The following is a 23821-nucleotide window of genomic DNA, read 5'->3' on the forward strand; positions in this document are numbered from 1 at the left end:
GGGGACCTCTACCAGAGTCAGAGTCATACATGGGGGCAGAGCTGAGACTGGAAGGCCCCCTTCTGCAGCCTTGGAGCCAGGACGGAAAGGAAGGGCCCCTGGGGAGGAACAGCAGCTCTGCTCCCCTTCCTCCCAGGCTCCCCGGGATGCAGCAAAGCCCCACCGGGCCACCTCAAGTGCTCCCGCAGGAAGAAGACCATCTGACCCTCCTCCTGCTGGGAAGTGAAGAACCCACTATTGTCCACACCTGCAAAGTCCAGGTCTTCTATGTGGCACTTCTCTATCCTCTCCACCAGCTCTGGAATCCTGATGTTATACTTTTCAACGACTGCAATCTTGGCTTCCAGCTCCTTATCCTCGGCTGCCGTCACGTATCTCTTGAAGCCACTAAAGCCTTCCCTGTGTACCCATCTTCTAATAAACCTGTCTTTGATAACGAGGTTCTCTGAGGAGGACACACGTTCGGGTTAACATGACAGGGCTCCGTGAGCTACCACAGCCACAGCTCCCCATTCCTAGCCAACAGCACCCTTGAAAACCATCCTGAAGCTTGGAGATCCGGGTTCTAGTACCGACTCCTTCACTAACCTACTGTGTGACCCTGGGCAAGTCCAAAAGGACCTATGCCTTAGCCTCTCTGTCTCCACACTGAGGCTTGAGGGCCCAACCCTTGACATCTTTACCCACTTCACAGGGATGTGAACCAGCGCAGCATGGAAAGGAAATGCACTGCAAGATGTTAGCAACAGCCACATGGGGCCCATGCAGAGGTGTCAGTGGGGCAGCTGCTGGGGCAGACAGCCTCTGGGACCAACAATAGGAGGAAGTTCAGACTCCTGAGACAAGGGTCTAGAAGGAGCTCTCGGTACCTCTGCAGACAGGAGACCTCAGCCTCCCACTCCAGGTGGCAACAGAGCCACACTAGCTCCACCCCTTCTCCAGGAGGCGACTCCAAACCAGCCCGCCCACTCCCGGCCCTCATCACTGGCATGCTGCCGACTGCCACCGCAGCAGCCGCGAGGGTACTCACGTTTCTTCCGTTCTTCCTCTGGCTGAAGAAGGATCCAAATATCAATGATTCTGTCCAATCCAAATGATTTAATCCCCTGAAAAAGTGTTTTGGTGGCATTTTGTTTTTTTGTTATTTTCCGTTTTGTTTCGTTATTGTTGTTTTAACAAAACAGGTGAAAGCAAATGTAGAGATGGGATTTTGAAATGAGATGTTTTCTTGCAAATGGATCTCAGATCACACCCAGAGCAATCAGAAAGGAAGGAGGAAATGTCATCAAGCACAAGGGCACTGAGGTTACCACACAGCCTGAGCACTTGGGATTATCAAGTGCTAAGTGACCTCAAACTCTTCCTCTGTTTAAAAAAAAAAAATAGGGGGACGGGGAAGACCCAGCTGTAGGTTGCTCTCTTGTCAAAAAGGGGCACCTGAAACCATCTACCTTTCAGGAACAGAAACATGGCCACAGTGGAGGCTCCAAGGATACCTGAACACTGCGTGCGGAACATCAGTACTTACCAATGTGTCTTTGGAGGAAGACCTAAGCTAGAAATGCCCACAGGTCCGGACTGTCATGTGGTTTAAAAGCTTAGCTCCTGGGGGGGGTGGGGGAGCCCTGCCTGTATCACAGCATAGCTCCTTCTACCTAGAAGCACATGCCAAGCACTGTCCGGGACCCCCGTGCAGAAGAAACCCGTGACTGAGGCACCACCCTCCAAGGACCTGTCATCATTTGGGGAAGAGACATACAAACCACTGACATCAAACAGAGACTGAAATAAGCCAGCACGTATCATAGTTGGAGAGCAGATGTGATCGAGAGTGCTGCCACATGCTTCAGGCAACACGTGGGTGTGACAGAGGGACCACAACCACTTACTGTCTACCATGCCCCACGTGGGCCACACTCCAAGAGTGCTATTTTCTAACAATAACAAAAAATGCTTAAACTATGCTATAACCACTAGATGAAATACTGTACTCGTTCATGTAGAAACATGAAAGAAAAGATGCTTACATGTGGAAAACACATTTTTAGGTACATTATAATTCCAATTATGTAGAAATGTGTGTCTATAAAGACACAGACATGAACAGCAAAAGGGAAAATTGTTATCTGAAATACTGAGATTGAGCATGAGGGTTTTTTTCCTTTTAATTTCCAAAGCTTCTGTAACTTGGCTGGATAATCTTTATCGATTAAAAAAAAGAAAATTCAGAACATCTTTTGATTATGACTCACTGACTGTATATACCGAGTGCCCACACACAGGAAGCCCTCAAAAACACTGTTTTTCATAAACAGAGTGAACATCTCTTAGTCATGTAACTTTGCTTTGAAGAGTCAGAAATGTCACACATGTGTCACTTAATCCTAACTTCCCCGGGAACCAGGTAAAGGCATTAATCTTGTCTCAGAGATGGAAAGAATGAGGCACACAGAAGTGGTGACTTGCCACAAGCCACACAAAGTTAGTGACAGAATCAGATCTAGAACCCAGGCGTCCACACCCTCTACACTGGAGCCCACTAGCACCTCCCAGCTGTGTTGGCAGCTCCCTAGTCCTTATACTAATGAACACCACACACCACAACACTCGCAGGCAGCCAGCTGGCAGCCTCATTTGCAGAGCCAAAGATGAGAAGGGTGTCAGTGTTTTAAAGAACAGAGAAAAGGATCCTCAGTCCTTGCTGGTTCCTCATAAGAATGGCTAACATATTGGAACAGCTAGGGGGGAAAGACCTCAGTCATGGTGCAGATGGTGCCCCAAGCCCTAAATGCTTGCTTGTGTAATAATCCTAATGAAGCTGAATGCTTTCATTGGCTGGGTTTATGTCTGTGCAGGGAGGAGTCGGGAGAGATTTACTCTTACCCCAATCAGATGTATCCTCGCGGGGACTTCTCCTTCCGTCACCCGCACAGCCTCATCAAACACATTGGCATTGGTCCGGGACAACAGGGCCACCTGCCCCTTGGCGTCACCTCTAATGCCACCTTTTGGGAGAGAGCACAAACTCTGTGGCAAATCCAAGTAAACAGGAAAACTAACTTTTGTAACAAATAAATGAAGAGTAACTGAAGGCCTTACTCTGGTGGTTTCCTCCAACCAACGTCTTTTTCCTCACTCTCTTGCAGACATCCAAGATAGTAGCTCCCACGTATGCTATTTCCACGCCAAATCTGAAACTCTGTGGGAAAATGACAGAACAAAAGGAGTCAACAAGCCCTCCCTGAAGTAGGTTCGCCTGTTTCTGTCCCCACAAAGACCCTGCTTGTTGATTCCTGACTCACCCTATCTGGAAAGTGGATTTGCAAATTCCCCACTGTAAACCCGCTCACAAGGAATCGAAGAATCTTGCCAATCAGACCATCGCTGACTTGAGTTCTAAGCTTTCAGAAATTGCAGCTTCCACCCTGAAACCCTCCGGTTACCTCTCTTCCTTTACCCTTTACCCCCACATCCAGATCTGGGCGATCCTCCCACCAGAGGGTCTATGCTCTTTTTCTCACCACTGCTACCATCTCAGCTCAGCAGCCCAAACTCCATGCCTCACCCACTCGGTCTCTCCCGCCCTCTTGCCAGATGACTCTTGCCCACATACTTTCATCAGGCCACACCCTTGCTACAAAAAAGGAAGAGCAGCACGTGAGGAAAACGGCAGTACATGCACTCTGAACATCCCTCACGGCCCGAACAGCCTCTTCTCCTCTCATTCCCCAAGACCAGTGGAAAACTTAGCTTTTAAGCAAATCTACCCTTCCTTCCAAATCAAATCAAATGAGAGTGCCAATTATTCAAAAGATGGAGGGAGGGCAGGAGGGTTTCTCATCTCGCCTCTGAGCCTCCCTCACCGTTAATTTAAAACCACCGCCCCACACGGCCAGCCCCAAGTATCGTCACTCTCTGAGCCTTCCCTGCACGCCCCCTGCCTTGGCACATGGCCAGTTGTTCTCTACCCTTCGAAACGTGGCCCCACACCCACGTCCTTGATCACTGCAGCTGGAAAGACACGCTCGTCTCCAAACTCATGGTACTTACAGCCCTTTGCCATGTACTAAGGACTTAAAGTAATAAACTGCTATGCGCTCTGGTGAACATCGACAATACTAAAGAAAACATGAGCCTTTCAACAAATAGCACTTTGTTGCTACAGAACCATTCTGAGGGAGCCATGACCCAAAAAATAAAATGAAATATCCACGAGTCCACACTGATATAAATAAATGATCGAATAAAGAAGTAAGTGGGAGAGAAGACAAAAATCTTCTTTGTAGAAGAATTCTAAATAGTTTACGGAGCTACCCCAGCAGCCTCATGTGGAAAGGTACGGGCAAGGGGAGGGTCGTTACAGCTTTCTCAGACAACCAGGGATGCCACGAGGTGTCACGCATACACGAGTTTTCCAAATTTCTATTTCACTTGAAAGCAAGAATTTTTTCTTTGGCAACAAACATTTGTCAGTTGTTTTCCTGGAAATCACAGCTCACTTCCTTCATTTTTGAGAAAATGCCAAGTACCCAAGTCTGTCAGCTGTTCTCTCGAGTACCAACATTAAATACACACAAAAGCAGCCAGTTGAGCTCACAACTCAATCACAAAAGTGCTCTTTGTCAGACAGCCAACACACTTCCGTCGGCCCCTTATCCCACAGAATACTAGAGACACACCCAAGGGCTAGCAGTTCATCATGTCTGCTGGAACATCGGAATGTTCTGGAGTTGAACCTCTTTTGTTCGTTGTACCCTGAGTGCGCTGCAAGAAGAACACTATGACAGCCGGCACCGTTTGGTGCCACCACCTTGATTCACGGGAAGGCATCAGCGGTGCAAATGTGAACACAGTGACAATGGCACATGCCTTGTAAAAACAGTTCTGACTTTGCAGACCCCCTGACAACCACAGGGCACCACTGCTTAGAAGCGAGGATCCACTACATGCTGTGTGCCGACTAGACAACCTTGCACGGCGCCTGGCCCCCACTAACCACGGAAAAACGAGGGTGCAGGGGAGACCACAAAGCTTGCTTCTACAGTTCTGGGGACTCGGAAGCAGAGAGAGCTCTTACCTGTGTGAGATAGAAGACGTGCGTGTGAGGGACTGTAAACAGAGCATTGACTGCACCACGGAAGGTATAGATCTGCTGATGTGGGTCCCCTACAAAGATTTTCCCACATGGCTGAGACAGAACTATGTTCATGATAGCTGCAACCAATAAGAGGGACAGTGAGAGAGCTGAAGGAATGCCAACTCACAGAGCAAAAGAAACCATATTTATGACAGAAAAAGATGAAAATTCTTTGTGGAACTAAGCCAGGGCGCGCTGGACAACAAAGTTGTCTTTCCCTGCAGGATACGCAGGCAATGCAAAGAAACAACTGTATCATGGACAAGAGAAACCGTTTCTAAGCCTAGGAATGCAGATTGTGTTTAGTCCTGGATAAATGAGGGAGTCTAAAAAAACCACATAAGCAAATAAAAAATGAGGCAAATTGTCTTCTCTAACATTATAACTCGGAGCTCAAAAATGACCCCACAAAGTCACACAATTTTCTATCGGCCACTTGAGAAACACACAACACAAACTGTCCACTCGAAGTTGACTAGCTTCTCCCCCTCAGCATGAGTCTACATCCCAATCGCCTGATGACCTATGCTTAGTCGACATTTTAAGAATAACCGAAGCAAAGCATTTACAGAAAAATAAATTTGCTTTGAGTGGGGAGGAAGGACAACTGCCGAAATCCAAAGTCAAGTAATCAAGGATTTCTGCATAACTAAATTATCATTTGCACCTCTTCTTCATGAAAAATATGAATAATTGACTCATTTCACATGTGTGTCCTTTTACATAATCAGGATGCTGTTTCTATGTGTGTGAGACCACTAATGTCCTGAATAGTTTATCACCTGGGGTACAGTCCTGGGCCTCGTCCACAAAGATGGCGTCAAAAGAGGCAAGCAAAGGCTTGCTCAGCTGCCAGAGTTTCAAATAGCCTACAAGAAGGGAGCAGCAAGAGTGAGAACTCGCACATAGAGCAGTCACGCATACAGGTAGCAAGATGTAGGAACTGGCATACCATCGTGAGTCATTTGGTAAGCCTCTTCCTTGCATTCCCCCAACTTCCGCATGTTGTCCCAGAGTCGGCTTGCTTCAAGGACACCATTCTAGAAGGCAAGTGACAATGGCAAGTCATAGTTTAAGACCCTGGAAGACACCTCCTGAAATCACGTTCATTCTCATACACGAACACCAGCACCACCAGAGCACAGTGAGGGGCAGTCACCTCCCTAACCTCCCTCTGGCTCCGCAATAGCCTTTGAACAATGTCAAGTGCAGAGATGAGTAAGAAGCTGGGGCCGTACCAAGCCCAGCAACAGAACATCACTCAAAGACTACAAGATCTGGGGCAGGTAGGGAAGGGGAAGAGCACAAGATCTGACGAGCTAGAGAAGGCTGGATTCATTTTCTGGATTTATGACTGACCACTAAGTCATATAAAGAATGGGCAATGATTGAAAAGATTATAAAAGTCAGAGAAGAGATTTCTTATCTTTAGATCCTGTATCCAGCAGACCCAATGACAAGCTCCAATAAACCTTGAGTCAGAGGAGCCTCATCTGTTGAATTAAGAGGACCAGTGTGAAGATTAAGTAAAATGTTTCTGAGTCCTCTTCAGAGAAAACACTATCTACCTCACAGGTACCATGACAGGCCTATGGTCTGGTAGTCAGACATTCTGCTAGCAGTTCTGAAGAAATGAAAGATAAATAGGACACTGTATCGTGTCGGCTCTTCTCATTTATCCTAGATCCCTGAAACTAAAGATATTTAGATACTCACCAGCTTTTCACTCTGCTCAACCATGACTCTCTGTCCTTGGCTGTTCTTACACCAGATAGGCACGTGATCAATCGTCAGTTCTTCGTCGGCCGAGGCAAAGAAGTTTTCTAAAGTCTTACATACTAGCTTAGCCCTTATGAATCCACCTTTTCCTTCAGCGAGGACAGAATTGACCATGAAGGGTGTCAACTTGAAGAGATTTAATTTCTTCTTTAATTGGTACCTGTAATACACATATCAAATGAACAGTATTTCACTGTTACCACTGCAATGGGGTATTTCCTGTCTCCCCCCATCCCAACCCCCTTCTCAGCAATGACACCACCTGGCCACCTTAAGTGTCACATATAGGTTAGGGGTTAAAAAAAAAAAAAAAAGCCAGAGGGGTTGAGCAAGGTCCATGCAGGATTTGAAATGGCTTCATCAGGCTTTCAGGGATTCTCAGATAATAACCCAGAAGATGAAGTGGCTCACAGCAGATGCTATTACTCCATGGTGTGGACCAGACTCCAAAAGGTCCCTGGGGGGACATTCAAGTTCCCTGAAGCCCTCCCATCCAAGGGAATGCTAGTTCAGGGGCCCCAGGAGGCCTGGGCCAAGTGCACTTCAGCTGAGTCTTCTCCCACCCAACAACCTCAACGGTGGGAAGACTGCTAAGAGCCTGCACTCCAAGCCAGTCACGCAGACTTTCTGTGCCTCAGTTCCAGAGAAATAAGAATGCTCACCTCAGTAACACACTACTATTTGCAAACAACGTATTTTTACAGGGTAAAAGTGCAAATCACTAAATATCTTTATATTTCCTGCCTATCAGTGGAGATGAAAGCATTATATTTTCGTAGTGCTGCTGTGCGTAAGTTCATGTGTAACCATGATGCTCACAACAGGAAAACCAAGAATTAGACAGAACAAGGACGGTGGCAGTGCAATGCTCACTTCCGCCCGACGTGTCCGTAGGCCATGGAATGAAAGGTTTTGCAGGTGACGTTGCTGGGGAAGACCAGCTCAGCCTGCTTTGCGATGCTTTTGTTGAAGGTCACGTACAGAAACCTGCTCGTAGACCACTTCTCAGCATACTTGACCAGGGTAGAGGTCTTACCAGTGCCTGGGGAAGCCAAGAAGAAAGGAGTGACCCTTTGAGGATGCCCTTATTAGGTGTTATCCATGCTTATCTTGCCTCTGACAAGTTCTTCAATACTGGTAAGGAGCAGTGGATTCTAAGCCAGATTAACATGAGATCATGGTTCTGGCAGGTTCTAGCCAAGTAGTGAAGGACGAGCCACTCAACCTCACTGGCCTTCGGTGTGCTCCTCAGCCATGTGTGCATAACATTGACCTTGCAGTGTCTGGCAGGATAATTGCAATCATCAAGGTACCCGAGCAGAGGAACTTGGTAAGAGTAGCTATTGCTGGCCTAGGCAACAGTAACACTTCAATGGCAAGAGCATACAAGTGAGATTCAAGGATGCTTCTGGCCCATTCTGAGCTCTTGAGTGTGCCCTGCCTCTCCAGCATTCATTTATTCAGTTATCATTCACTTAACAAGTACTTATGAGCACCTACTCCATGCTCAGCTGTATGCTAAGCACTGTAAGTATGGGTATTTTTTTTCTTAATTTTATTTATTTATCTGACAGAGAAAAAGAGCATGAGCAAGGAGAGTGGGAGAGGGAGAAGCAGGCTCCCCGTTGAGCAGAGAGCCCGACACAGGGCTCAATCCCAGGACCCCGAGATCATGACTGAGCCGAAGGCAGACGCTTAATCAAATGAGCCACCCAGGCACCCCCACTGGGACTATGTTAAAACAAAAAACATAAAGCAAAGTTCTTGTACTACAATCTCGGGGATACAATACCACACAGTTGAAACAATTAGAACAAAATGAGAGTATAATGACAACACCACAGCAGACCAAAAAAAAAAAAAAAAAAAGTATAAATTTGGAAATAAATAAAAAAAATCTCACCTATAAAAGAAGAAAAATAGTACCTCTTTCCCTACCTAACAGGGCTCTTATGAAGATTAATGACACAGCGTGGAAGTATTTATAAAATATGTGCGTCAGCTATACCTATTAAATAATCAAGTACCAAGTAGTTAATACAGATGATTAGTTACAGTAAGAGTTCAGAGATCATATATGACTCAAATGGCTAAAGAAGCCTCCACCAAGAAGAAATAGAAATGATGGAAGTCAAAATAGCACAGCAAAGAAGGCAGGCCGGGGTGGGGAGACGCATGCTCTTAGAAACAGACCCAGCTTTGAATTGTAACTCCTCCACTATTTGTTTATTTAACCTGGGCAAGTCATTTTAATTTCTCTGAGTTTCAAATCCTTATCTACAAAACAGAGATAACTAACAAACCTTACAGAATGGTGTCATGATTTGGCACAGTGCCAGGCATTGAATGAATTGTTGCTGTTGTTCAAGGCAGGATATTTATACAGAAAAGAAGCAGGAAGGGATTCCAGGTAGAAAACAGTTTGAGCAAAGGCTCAGACTGAAGAATAACCAAGCACTGTAGGAGACTATAAGCACCATTAGTTGACTGAGGCAGGAGAATTACAGACAGCATATTCAGGATTATAAGTTAGAATCAAACTCAGGGAGAGCCTCCCAGACTTTAACCCTACAGAAATCGGGAAGCTACTGAAACATGGCCTGCCGCTCCATGAGCAATTAGTACCAGAGCATATAATATACAACGATAAATGCTGGCTGGATCAATCCTGGTGGCATCTATCCCACAGACTAATTCCTATGAACTATCTGTCCAACCAGGAAGTCCAGTGTGGATGCTCCCCGGACTGGTAAAACACAAAACAAAAAACCACCACCACAACACAAACCAAAAACCAAGCATTCCTTAGCTGCTTTTGAAATTATTTAATTGCAGTAATTGGATAATAGACCAAGGTAAAGAAATTCTGACAGGTAGCAGGGAAGGGGGATAAAAGGCATGAACCGGACTCTTCAGTCCCTTACCTGCAAATGCCATAATCTTTACCACCTGGAGAGGTTCCATCTTGTGGCTCAGAATCAGCTGTTGTTCATGTGTAAGTTGGATGGTTGTTTTCTTGCTATAATCATTATAAGAGAGAAATTAGAAAAATAGAAAGGAGTTCAAAAGACCAGGTGATGGACTATCACAAAGCAAATGGCAAATCGGAAGAAAATGAACCAAACAAAAGGCCTCCCCATGGAGTGATAAACATGTTCCAAAGCTAGTTTATGATATTGGTTGCACATTCAATAAATGTACTGAAAATCACTGAATCGTACAATTAAAATGGGTAGATTTTACATAATGTAAATTATATCTCAATGAAATTGTTAGGACAGAACACCTCTCCTCGTTAAGTAGAAGGAATGGAGAAGAGAAGACAAAACACACACATACGCAAATCCCTATATACATACCCCGGCCAAACCGATGGTTCCTCCTTAACTTCTGTGGCCTGCGTACAGGAATTCTCCTGAAGATACAGGCAATAGAAAATGTTGTAGTGAATCCTAATAGGAAAAAAGCAGATTTAGAGATTCTCAAATTAAGTCACAACCTCTATCTTGTTTTCCCTCAGATGTGTTTGGACTCCTTACCATTTCTAAAAAAGAAAATACCTACCACCAATTTGTAGGAGAAAAAAATGAAAAGAAACTAACAAATAAAAGACTTCAAATACACCTAGAGCTGACCAAAGCCCTGCCGTAAAACACAGCTCTGGAAAGGTGCCCGGCTCCAATGTGTAATGGCAAAGGAGAGAGGCCAGGACTAGCTGTGACCTAAAGAGACAAATAATCACAAAAGTAGTAAGAACCAACTGGAAACAAATGTAAATTCTACTCTGAGCAGTGAGATTCCTGTTCAGCATCAACTTAATGTCATCTTATCCTTCTCAGACTCCTTTGCTTCTTGTAAGGTGGTAATTGGTGTAGAAGCACAAAGAACATTCTATCCCTAAAGGTACCAAAGGAAGGGTGCTACACAGAGAACAAGATATGATCACCAAGGTCTGGAAACAAAGCAGCCTCCAAGCCACCTAAAGGGGCCCAAGATGACACGGAGCAGGAGTGCTGCGTGCCAGGAACAGGCCAACAGCCTGCTACATGCCGCTCCAAAGCTGTGTTCACAATGCCCCCAAACTCTGCTCTCTCCATCACCAACTGCCACATTTAGCACAGTGCTCCCCATCCCCAGAGCGAGACATATCTCCGAGCACCAATCTCTTTGATGCAACAAATACCTATAATAACACAACACTTCAGTCTCTGGTCACATTATCTCCCAGGTTAAGCAGGACGAAATACATACACACAAGGAAACTCAACATATCATACCCTCCACTCCTCATCTCTGTCCTTGTGGACATGGAGATAACCTGCAGGTTCATATTCACACTTAAGAACGTCATTCACGATTTGTGCATTTGTGTTGTCCCAATTAATCCTAAAGTTCCCTGTCCTGTGTGTCAATGCCATGGCACAGGACACAACGTAAATGACACTTAACAGACCGAAACTAACTCAGAAATGCAGCAAATACTCTGACATTTGCTGGGGATGACAATGGATCACGTTCAGGATGGAATGTGAACTTCCCCAAGGATGACTGGGCCACAGCGCCCGTGGTGCCACCAGCCACGTACCTCCTCGGGCTCAGGGATCCCAGGGAAAGGCAATCCTCTCTGGGCCTTCTGCTTCCCCAGGACAGGCTGCGGCGTCACACTGCCCTCTCCCCATGGCCACCCTCAACTTCCCTCGTCAGGCTGCTGTCTCCCTCCCCTCCACGGTCCACCCACACTAGACCGCTTCTCTGCCTTGTATATACTAAATTCATTCCTGTCTTTGAGCCCTGAAATAATCTACTCCTGCTAAAATGCTCTCACTCCGATCTTAAAATGACATTGTAAAATTGACATTCGGGTTTTAATTCAAATGCTACTTCCCCAGAGCAGCTTTTCACACCCAATCTAACGTAGTGTTCTCCCCCACTCATTTGTCACCCAGTTTTCTTTGTACCACTCTTCACTCATTATGATGTTCCTGTTTAACCTGTTCACCGACGCGGTACCTGTCGCCCCTCCCCTGGACACCTAGTCCACGAGGCTAGAATAGCGGCTGACTCAGTCACCAGGCCCTCCCAACAGGCAGCCAATGCTTCAGATTTGCTAAATCTGTGACACCAGCTGACCTGTGACACCTGCTGGCATGTGAAGCGGGGATGGTCACTCTGAAGGAAGCACCCACGTACTAGAGACGGCAGGGCCAGTGAGACTCAGCCACATGGCTCACACACCACCCCAAAAAAGAAATGGAGGAACCAAATCCTCATGCTTCCCTAGCAAAATGTAGCTATGTAGGAAGAAAGAAGTCTCCTTCTAAGGAAGGGGAACATCATGTCGGGCTTGAACGTCCACCTGCCTCAGCGCTACTTCCCAGCCCAGTGGCACTTCACATTCGCAGAGCAGGTCTGATTGTCACAGCACCTTCCTTTTCCCACAAGGGAGACAGGGTAGGGGTGGTGTAAGCTCTGCGGCCTGCCCAGCGCCAGAACTGGGCCTCTCCCCGACTAGGGCCTCAGCTCCTCCTCCCACCGCTTTACCGGTTGCTGATGTTGATCCCCTTCTCCCTCATGGCATAGAGAAGCACAGCGATGCAATACAAGGTCTCGGTGATGTCTGGCATGGTCACAGTGGAGCTGGGCCTCCTGAGACAGAAGAGCAGCTGCTGAACGTCGTTCACACTGCTGGACAGCAGGACAATGGCTGCCACGAGAGCCCACACGTTGACACCCTGCGGAGGGAGGCAGACGGGGGCAGAGACAAGACCCAGAATACGATGAATAAAGAGCAGCAAAGAAAGCCAAGTCTGACATTCGCGTGCTATCTCAGATTGCCCTAGCCAAGTGCAAACTTCCCCAGGATATTTGGAAACACGGCAATCTTTCCTTTCACTCTGGATCCCTTTCTTCTCATCACTCTTAGATTTGAGTTCTTAGTTTTCTTTAGTTAAAAAACATGAATAAGGGATTTAACAAAGGACCTGGCAAAAAAGCGCATACTCCCACCTCCCCACCATTCCTGTCCAGGTCAGCGTGAGCTCCCAGGTCCACAGAGACTCGACAGAGTCAGAGGAGGCTCACCACACGACCGGTGCCCACCTGGGATACAGAAGAAGATGGCAGTCTTTAGGGGACAAAACCAAGACTGACAATTCCCTGGCATAAAGACGTTAATCTACTCTTTACTTCATGTTATTATTTAATAATGATTAAACACTATGCTAATTAATGTTCTAATTAATATTACTTAAATGTTTTCATTATCTTAAAAAATATGTTTTAATTAATGTTAATTAATATTAAATAAATGGTTGAAAATTTATTACTACGGCACAGTACACTCTGGTTAGTAGTATCTAAGAAAATGTTCACAGACTCAGAGAGTCAAATACTGGAAAAGTATCTTTTGCATTCTTAACTTTATTACACATATCCCTGTTAAAAAAAAAAACATTCAAAGAAAGGTTAGTTCATGCAACTCTCAGTCCAACCATCCTGTGGAAGAAATCTTACTCCATCATCACCATCAATCACTTCACTAAAGACAGTAGAGGAAAAAAAAAAAAGAGGAATGCACATGGCTGGATTTCTAACCCTCTGCAGGTTGCAGAATACAGGCTTGAGGGTCCATGTAGCTTCCAAGATAAAATTTAAGAAGCCCTGATCCAGGGATGCCTGGGTGGCTCAGTGGTTGAGCGTCTGCTTTTGGCTCCGGTCATAATCCCGGGGTCCTGGGATCGAGTCCCACATCGGGTCCCTGCAGAGAACCTGCTTCTCCCTCTGCCTGTGTCTCTGCCTCTCTCTCTCCATCCTCATGAATAAATAAATAAAATCTTTAAAAAAGAAGAAGAAGAAGAAGAAGAAGAAGAAGAAGCAGCAGCAGCAGCAGCAGCAGCAGCAGCTCTGATCTAGATAATGAGCCACGAGACTGAGTCAGGTATAACTGAGGAATCACCGAACTCTACCTCTGAAACTAATAATACATTATATGTTAATTAATTGAATTTAAATACAACAAAATTAAATGTAAAAATAAATAAAAGGTCATCTGTCATATCACCAAAGATACAGAGCATGGTGAGCATTTTAGTGTCTTTTCATGTTATTATATGTAATCAGTAAATAAATTTTATTTTATTAAAAAAAAAAAAAGCCTGAGGAAACTGAAGACTATTTCTAGCTTTCCACTGACTCACAGTGTCTATAGTAAGAACCTTCATTTCTCTGGTCCTCTCAAATAACCCAGTTGTTGACAATGAAATGTGCTATCCTGTAAAGAAATCCTTATTAATCAAAGTTTTCAGAGGCCAGATAACCATCCTCTGTTGAAGCTTCCCCCACAGAATGGGAAATTGGATTCAGTGCTTTTTAAAGTACCTTCCAAATTGAAGGATCTCTAAGAATGTGGCCTGTTATTTCCAGAATGGGGTGAATGACAAGATTAAGGCTTGATTAAAGGGAGATCATGAGAGCACCTGAGAGTGGCTCAGTTGGGGAAGCATCTGACTCCTGATTTGGGCTCAGGTCATGACCTTAGGGCTGTGAGATCAAGCCCCGTGTTGGGCTCTGCACTGGGCGTGGAACCTGCTGGAGAGTCTCTCTCCCATTGCCCCACAACTCCTTCTATTAAAAAAAAAGGAAAGATTTTGAAAATGGATCTAAAATGACCTTCAGCCAAACTTAATCACCAATATACTCTGTTGCAATGGGAAAGGGTGTCACCTGTGCCTACACTTTCCCACAGCTTCCCCACTTACCGCAGCAGCCACGTAGAGATCAGGAAGGTGCTGCCGCACGCAAGCCTCTGCCTCGGGAAGAAGGGGGTGGTCCCTGAGACTCCACAACGCCCGTCCCGGATCCACACTTGGGGAGCATTTCGTGGTGGCTGTATAGCTGTACAACAGTCACAGCAGAGTCCATGAGAAAGGTGATCCTAAGTGCTAGTATCTGGGAAGGGGTTTCAGAATCGGTCTTCCAGGAGAGAAGCAACTCACCGGATGAGGTTCAGCACACACAAGTCCGACTCCTTCTCTATGCCGTAGTTCAGGAGGATGCCATCCACTTTGCTCACGGCTTGCTCTTCATTCATCAGGTATCGATGATACAGCTTTTTCCAAGGAATGAACTGGATCGTTTTAAAAAAAAAAAAAAGAATCCACAATAACATTCAGGCAATGGCCATGAGACAACAGATTAAGCCACAAACATACAACCTTCAAACACTTAAAAAGCACTTACAGCTCACAATTCAAAAGCTGGGCAAGCAGGGTAGAAACACTACACACATTTCGGCTGGAAAAGAGGAGAACTGGGTCTTGGTTTTGGTTCTAACCTAAGATAGAGAATCTGGGAAAAGCCAGTAGTTCAATTTCCCTTGTCAGGACACCAATACTGCAGAGTTTCAGTGAAGACCAAACAATATGAGAACTGTGGCTGGGGGTTCCTGGGTGGCTCAGTCAGTTAAGCATCTGCCTGCAGCTCAGGTCACAATCCCAGGGTCCTGGGATCGAGTCCTGCATTGGGATCCCTGCTCAGTGAGGAGTCTGCTTCTCCCTCTCCTTCTGAGCCTTCCCCCGGAGCTGGTGCTCTCTTCTCTCACTCTCTCTCAAATAAATAAAAATAAAATCTTTAAAAAGAGCTGTGGCTGGGGACACCTGGGTAGCTCAGTGGTTGGGCACCTGCCTTTGGCTCAGGTCATGATCCCGGGATCCAGGACTGAGTCCCACATTAGGTTCCCTGTGAGGAGCCTGCTTCTCCCTCTGCCTGTGTGTCTGCCATTCTCTCTGTCTCTCATGAATAAATAAATAAATCTTAAAAAAAAAAAAAAAAGAACTGTGGCTATACTAATATCAGACAAAAATAGGCTCTATATCAAAAACTATTCCAAGAAAAAGAAGATTATATAATGATAAAAGGGCCAACTCACCCAGAAGATATAACAATCATAAATATAAATGTGCCAAATCTCAGAGTTCCTCACTGGAGGAAGCACAGGATTAAAGGGAGGAACAGACAGCAACATGATAGTTACAGGAGATTTTAATACTTCACTTTCAAGAATGAACTAAAGAATCAAACAGAAGATCAATAAGGAAGCAGAGGATGTGAACAATAGTAGATCAAGTGGACCGAACAGGCAGATACAGAACATCCCACCCAACAACAAAAATGTAGTCTTTTCAAGCACATGTGGAACATTCTCCAGGACAGATCGATCACATGCTAGGTCAGAAGACCAGCCTTAACCAATTTAAAAAGACTGAAATTATAGAAAGTATGCTTTTCTATCACTACAGAATGAAACTAGAAATTAGTAGCAGAAAAAAATCTGGAAAACCTCCAAGTATGCAGAAATTAAACAACACATTTTTATAAACAACCAGTGGGTCAAAAAAAAAAAGAAGATATTAGAAAATACCTAGGGACAAATGAAAACAAAAACATAGCATACCAAAACTGATGGGATGAAGTGAAAGCCATGCTCAGAGAGAAGTTTTTAGCTGTAAACATCTATATTACAGAAGAGAGACCACAAATCAACAACCTAGCTTTACATCTATAGGGACTAGGAAAAAACAAGCAGAAGGAAGAAAGTAATAGTCCAGAGCAGAGATAAATGAAATAGAAAAGAGAAAAACTGAAAGAAAAAAAAAATCATTGAAACTAAGAGTTGGTGTTCTTCAAAGATCAACAAAATTAGAACGCTTGGATGGCTCAGTGGGATAAGTGCCCAACTCCTGGTTTCATCTCAGGGTCCTGAGATCAAGCCCCACACGGAGCTTCACGGAGCTCTTCCTCTCCCTCCACCCCTTTCTCTGTTCTCTCTCTCTCTCTCTCTCAAATAAATAAAAAAAAAATTTTTTTTTTAAAGATCAACAAGGGCAGCCCGGGTGGCTCAGCGGTTTAGCGCCACCTTCAACCCAGGGCCTGATCCTGGAGACCCGGGATCGAGTCCCACATCAGGCTCCCTGCATGGAGCCTGCTTCTCCCTCTGCCTTTGTCTCTGCCTCTCTTTCTGTGTGTGTGTGTGTGTGTGTGTCTCTCATGAATAAATAAATAAAACCTTTAAAAAAATAAAAAAGATCAACAAAATTGACAACCTCTTCAGTACAGTAAGGAAAAAAAAAAAGGAGATTCAAATCACTGAAATGAGAAAGGAAAGAGAGGACATTACAAATAGTATCACAGAAATAAAAGGCCATGAACAAATTGGACAACCTAGAAGAAAGGACAACCCAGCACGGCTGACTCATGAAGAAACAGAAAATGTGAACAGACCAAAAAGTGACTGAGTCAATAACCAAAAACCTCCCAACCAAGGAAAACCCAGGACCAGAGGATTTTGCTGGAGAATCTCACCAGGTATTAATTCCTTCATAAGAACTAATATCATTCCTTCTCAAATGCTCCAAAAAAACTAAAGGGGAGGGACGACCTCCAAACTTATTCTGTGAGGCCACCATAACCCTATACAAAAACCAGAGAAAGACACTATGAGTAATGAAAGGAAGATGAAGGCTACAACAGATCATCGGAAATAAATATGTAACATCCTGGTTAATGATGATGAAAAACAACGTCAGTCTAACATTTTTAGAGAGAAGTATAAGTCAGGATATTCTTCTCCAGATCTTCTCAAGCAGAATGAAGACAACTCACTCATCCCCATCTGTGACTACTTAGTTCACACTGGAGACATCTCAGTTCAGTGGGTAGAAATACTATGACATATAACAGAATTCACATCCAAATGCATAAAGATAGTTCTCCAAAAGTAGGAGACAAGACTTCAAGCAAAGAATGAAGCAAGTACATTACAATATGAAACTTCCTCCACTATCTTTCATGCTTAGAAGAAAAATGTACTAACTCTTGCTATATCCATCTCACATTCCATCCCTAAATTTTTTTTTAAGATTTTATTTTAGAAAGAGAAGGAAAGAGAGACAAGCATAAGTGGGGACAGGAGCAGAGGGGGAGGGAGAGAATCCCAAGAAGAGTGTGCGCTGAGCCCAATGTGGGAATCAATTCCAAGACCCTGAGATCATGACCTGAGCCAAAGTCAAGAATCCTAGACGCCCAACCGACTGAGCCAATCAGGCAGCCCTCCATTCCTAAATTTCTAAACTTCACTATATTTGAAGGGAAAGTTCATCTTCATTTCTATGGTTTATCCCCACAGTCTAGGGGATATCGTAGGCCAAGCAAAACATGCTCCCGGCCATTGGGTTTACCCTTGAACCTGCACCTGGGAGGGAAAAAGTATAATTGAAGCACAAACAGAAGGGCAGGGCACCAGAGCAGTGACAGGACAAAGTCAGCACCAGGAAGTCTCTTCTGAGAGCACAGGCTGCCCACTGTATCAACTGCAAGAGGGACACGAGGGCAATTTCACACGAGACTCGTTTATGAATCACCTATGTATATAATATATATCATGAGGCATAATGGAGATTGCAAAAAACAGACCAGCACCCTTCTATCCATGAACCAATACTGTAAGAGGAGAAGGAAGGAGGGCGCCTGGTGGCTCAGTCAGTGAAGTGTCCAACTCTTGGTTTCAGCTCAAGTCATGATCAGGGTCGTGAGCTCCAGCCCTGCATCAGGCCCCACACTCAGTACAGAGTCTACCTGAGATTCTTTCCCCCTCCCTAACCCTCCCACTCTGCTCCTCTCCCTGGCATTCTCTCTCTCTCTCTCTCAAATAAATTAAAATCTTTAAAAGGAAGAGGATGGTTCTCTCCACAATAATACAGAATGTGGCAAGCTTCAGGTGTAAATTTCTACAGAAGCACAAGAAAGAGAAAGTGAAAAATTTCTATCTCACTTTCCAAGGAATAGGGTGAAGCCTTGAAGACATAAGAGGTCAACAGAGGTATAAGGGGCCCTTTACTGGGGCAGGGGTGCAGAGGGAGCTGGACCAACCTACAGAGGGGGAGGAACATGTGGCCTACAGTCAGGATGCAGGAAATCACTTGTGGTGGATAAAATACAGGGATATGTTGAGAAGTGGGCAATGAGGCTGTAAACAGACACGAGGGCACACGTGGAGAGCCTTAAATGCCTCCTGGGAATTTGGTAAATGGACGCTACCATTTCTGAAGACACGTTAAAATCAGAGGCATGCTTTAAGAGAAGCTAACCTATGTGCTTTTACAGAAAGCAGCAGAGAGCCACAAGTGTCCGACATACCAGTGGGTCAAGGATGATCTCTCTCCAGAGATGGCACACTAAGCTCACGTTCCAGTAGAGATCTTCCACGGGGAGGAAGGCAAAGATGTGCCTTAGGACTTCACTGGGCAGGCTACAGATGTGGCTTTGGGGCTCTTGGCAAGGCAAGGTCCCAAGAAGCCCATAGTAAGAGTCAGGAATGGGATCTGGACCAATGTCCTCCACTTGTTGGCTGGGTTCTCCAGACTCTGCAGAACGCCGTGACAGAGAGTCCCCCGCTTCTTGCCTGGCTTCCCTGGGTCTTGTGCATGACAGGGACAAACGATGCCGTGGAGTTTTTTTAGAAACACCATCCCACTGACTGGTCCCTGTAGCTTGATTCCTATCATCCTCAAAGGACCGAGACCGCTTCCTTGCAGACAGGGCAGACCCTGATGAGCCCAGTCTTACTTCTCCATCACCTTCCTGAGGCAGGGCACAATTGCTCTCTGCAGCAAAGATCATTTCCCCCTCCGAGTCCTTAGAGGAGTCCTGGCCCACAGAATTGCTTTTGGCCATGTCATTGGTGCACCGCTGCTGGCCAGCTAGGAAGAATTCAGTGTTGTATCTTTGACATCCTTGACCTGTACAGAGAACCCAAACAGAATGAACAAGATATGAATGACTGCTGACCCACTGTTGATCCAAATGAGGACAGCTAATTTTTAAGTACATACATTAATAGTGAAGAAATACAAGGATATATCAATTGGTCGATTGATTATATATATATGACTTAATCCAGAAAATATTTCTATTTGGCACTATCATGTAGTCAGACACATACATGGGAAGAGACAGACACCAGTCTCCCATGGTCTGAGGACCACATTCCACCTTGCAGTATATACAAACTGAACACCCAAATGGACAGACAAAAAGTCAACAACTGCTCACGTGGACACACCCACTTACAAAAACTCACTTTTCCTGGCTTACTCTTACAACACAAAATCTAAGTTTGCTTAAGTAGGAAAGAAAATGCTTCAGGTTATCAGGATTCAGAAAAACTTACTCTTTGACTCAGTTAAAGCCCTTTTATTTTTATTTCCTCCTGTGAAGCTGACACATTAATTGATTTTAAAATAAAAAAAAGAGTCAGAATTCTCTTCATATTAGGAGAATGGTACCTAACTTAGTGCACACATTTATTCAGTTGGCATCTATTCAGCACCCATGATTCTGAGACAAATAGAAAGTAAAACACGGCATACATGCTCCCTAATCTCAAGACTTTCAGGCACTTAAGGGTGTCCAAATGGTGATTTCACACATCACTACTGTATTTTTAAACCCTATTGTAAAATGCCAATGATGTATTTAAACACCTTATCAGGGCAACCCAGGTGGCTCAGCAGTTTAGCGCCGCCTTCAGCCCAGGGCGTGATCCTGGAGTCCCGGGATCAAGTCCCACGTCAGGCTCCCTGCATGAAGCCTGCTTCTCCCTCTGCCTGTGTCTCTCATGAATAAATAAATAAAATCTTTTTAAAATAAATAAATAAACACCTTATCAATATATATCAAAATAACATGGTTCCTTCCTGAAATGGCTGTAGCCAGAATTCTTACTGTGGAAAATAAGAGAGTGGTACTAGAAAGGATTAGGCTTTAGAATTCATAGATATAATGTTTTCTACATTAGAGGGAAAAAATGGTAACTGTTTCTGGGTCAATCAGATAGAAACCCAGAGCTGGAGCGCCTGGGTGGCTCAGTCTGTTAAACGTCTGCCTTAAGCCCAGGTCGTGATCTCAGGGTCTTGGTATCGAGCCCTGAGTGGGCTCCCTGCTGTGGGGAGTCCGCTTCTCCCTCTCCCTCTGCTACACCCCTGCTTGTGCTCACTCTATCTGTCAAATAAATAAATAAAATCGTTAAAAAACACACACACACAAAACCCAGAGTTTGAAGGCAATAGGTCTGGGTGAAATCCTGATATTTTCTAATTGTGACATTTGATCACACCCATATCCACCAAGAGCCTGCTATATGCTCAGTGCTAGGACTCCACACAGAAACGTACACACGCTGACAAAAATCTTGGTCAGTGAAGAACTCACGACACAGAGAAGTTGACTTCTACACACAAACAAAATATCACCACTGAGTTTTAAACTGCCTCATAAATTGGTCACAGTAGTTCCAAAAAGTGATAAACATAGATTACAATATTTAAAGATGACGAGATAAGATTTGAGTTGGGTTCTGAAAATTAAATATATCAAAGGGATATAAGGCAATTAGGATGATCCTGACGGATATTATTAACAAAAGTAGTAATTTGTTTGGCACCTAGATGGGCAATAAAAAAACCCAAACTGCCAGAAGTAGGATTTGCATGTAATTAATAATAAATACCAGCCGGTGGCAAGTCGAGCTTGTGTCCATATAGTAACAGGGAAACATCTCATAGCAGGTGTTTGAGTGGCAGCGGCAGGGCAGAAAATGGAAATCAAGAATACAAACTTGATGATGTACGTTCCAGCTGAACTGGAAGAAATAAAACCTGAAGGAAAGGAGAAGGGTGACTTGAGCAGCCGGGTACCAGGTGACAGGGCACAGTCCACCATGAAAGCACTGCATGAGGGGCATTTTGGAGAAAACTAATGGCACAGTGGACGTAGTGATGGACTGCTGGAATCAGGACGTCGCAGCAGTTCTAGAGGGGAAGAGCGGGATGCTGGTACGTGTCTTCCACCACACTGGGATAAAGCACACTAACGCAACTCACTCCACCATGTCTTCCTGGGTCTTTGGCCAACCACTATCATAGGATTGTAATTTTCACAGAAACTCACAAATAATGAAAAACGTGTCAAACTGTCACCAACAGAACTACAAAATCACAGCAGCGATATTTACAAATATCAAGAAATATTCAAAGGTCACACACTACAGATTCTGAAATGCAAGGTATTTTTGGAAGACCTACCCCTAGTCCCTCTTTTTGTTCTGGGTCTAGGATAGAGACCATGGTTGGGGTCTCTGTTGGTCCATCTCTGACCGAAGGGCTGGGTCACAGCCAAGTGACTCCGAGCCAAATGCTGGCAGTCGATGGCTGTAAGATGCTTCCGCTTAAACCGTCTCACTGTTTCGTACCAATGGGCAGAAGAAATGGGACACTGGTTAGTTATCACCAACTCTACAAGTGAGCCAGCAACTTATCCTTAATTGTCAGGAATCTAGTGACTGTGGGCCACCCCAGCCAACCCTTTCCTTCTTCTCTGTATTCCTATTCACTTCTAGCCATTTCCCAGTCTCTTAGCATGTCTTCCTTAGAATTTAAGAATCCTAAAACAAGATCCTACAATGATTCTTTTTATTTATTAGACTTCCTGGGAGCCCTGATCATGACCTGTTTGTTCAAAAAGAAGTTGCCACTAATGAATAAGTTGAGATCTGACATCTTTTCCTTAACTTTAGCCAGGCCGTGTATGTTCCCAAAATAATCATAAATATTTAAGAATTCGTTATAGCTTTGCAGAAATAAACTCATTCATCATCCTCTGTATATACTAGCTTCTCCACGTCTCTGAAGCAGAACACAGTGACCAATGAAACAGTCCCTGTAAAGTCCCAGAGGGGACCGTAATATACGCCCCTCAGCCCCTGGATCTCCGTTCCGGCTGTGATGGAAGAGGAAGGGAGTGAGGCCCCCAAGTGGAAGACAATCCACTCCTGAGGATCTTCAGAGGAGGAAATTTCATACTCTCCCTTAGCAACGCATTATAGCAGCAACTGTATCTAGAATTCTCTCTCAAGAGTACTGACATATGTAGTTTTATATTAGTCCCTTTCTGTCAGGTAATGCTTTCTCGTATTTAACCAAGATTTCATGTTTCTGTATCTGTTAACACATGCACGATATAGCTACCTCTCTACAGCCTTAAATGGAACAATTATACTAAATGTTAAACATTCTGAAGAGTCACACTTAAAAAAGAAAGAAAAAGGAGCTAGAGGACAAGAACAGATGTAACAGAATTAAAGTTATCCTTTACAGAAGATGGTCAAGAAGGAATAAAATCCATTCCTATCACTACCACATTTTCACAGGTCCTAAAAATATTCAAGTAAATTCCCATGTCAGATGCGAGAATCTCACTCAACATTTCAGCATGAAAATGTCTGAAACCAAGTCACTGATGAGTAAAACCAGTAAAATTTACTTTTTTTTTTTTATCATTAATCTCCCTTGACCCTTGGCATCTTCAGAAATGATCCTTCCAAATTTCAGTTCATTCTTTCAAGGTTTAAACAGAAGTTTTAAGGAAGAAAAATCTTCATGAATATTTTAAGACTTTAAAAAAATTATTTATACATGCAAAAATAGTTGTGCAACCCACTCCAAAAGGATGCTAGAGACCTTCTAACTATGTGAATTTAGAGGCAAGAGGCAGTGATAACACAGCCAGAGGGATAAAAGCCACATGTGTAGCAAGAGGCCAGCAGATGGGAAGGGGCAATGGTGTGAGCCCTTAGCCGGCCACAGAATAGCTGCTGGACCTCAGGTCACCAGTTCTCTGAGACTTAGAGATATTACAATGCTTCAATGAGAAAATACAGCCACAAACCGTTGTTGAACTCTAAGACCCCACCCAAATATACCCATCTGCTTACTCTACTTAACAAAGCTTTAGATATGACTAATTTGCATAAAACACTGAAATAACTTTCCAATTATAAAGATGCCACCTAAT

General features: G+C 44.4%; 1 protein-coding gene across 4 annotated transcripts in view; it reads right to left on the reverse strand.

The window, feature by feature from the left end:
• FBH1 (F-box DNA helicase 1) overlaps nt 1-23821 on the reverse strand; it is a 47256-nt gene that overhangs the window by 14510 nt on the left and 8925 nt on the right. For 2 of the 4 annotated variants that reach the window (XM_072749613.1, XM_072749611.1), the window contains 16 exons: nt 22054-22209; nt 19109-19710; nt 14911-15041; nt 14674-14809; nt 12458-12648; nt 10276-10368; nt 9841-9935; nt 7790-7958; nt 6854-7076; nt 6090-6177; nt 5920-6006; nt 5078-5214; nt 3100-3199; nt 2884-3005; nt 1031-1106; nt 248-445 (listed from right to left, as the gene is read on the reverse strand). In XM_072749613.1, the coding sequence (XP_072605714.1) occupies nt 248-445; nt 1031-1106; nt 2884-3005; nt 3100-3199; nt 5078-5214; nt 5920-6006; nt 6090-6177; nt 6854-7076; nt 7790-7958; nt 9841-9935; nt 10276-10368; nt 12458-12648; nt 14674-14809; nt 14911-15041; nt 19109-19710; nt 22054-22209 (2604 nt within the window). The remainder of the gene's footprint in view (nt 1-247; nt 446-1030; nt 1107-2883; nt 3006-3099; nt 3200-5077; nt 5215-5919; nt 6007-6089; nt 6178-6853; nt 7077-7789; nt 7959-9840; nt 9936-10275; nt 10369-12457; nt 12649-14673; nt 14810-14910; nt 15042-19108; nt 19711-22053; nt 22210-23821) is intronic. The other 2 variants (XM_072749612.1, XM_072749610.1) reach the window with 2 other exon arrangements.

Source organism: Vulpes vulpes, chromosome 2, assembly GCF_048418805.1.
Source record: "Vulpes vulpes isolate BD-2025 chromosome 2, VulVul3, whole genome shotgun sequence".
NCBI classification, from domain to species: domain Eukaryota; kingdom Metazoa; phylum Chordata; class Mammalia; order Carnivora; family Canidae; genus Vulpes; species Vulpes vulpes.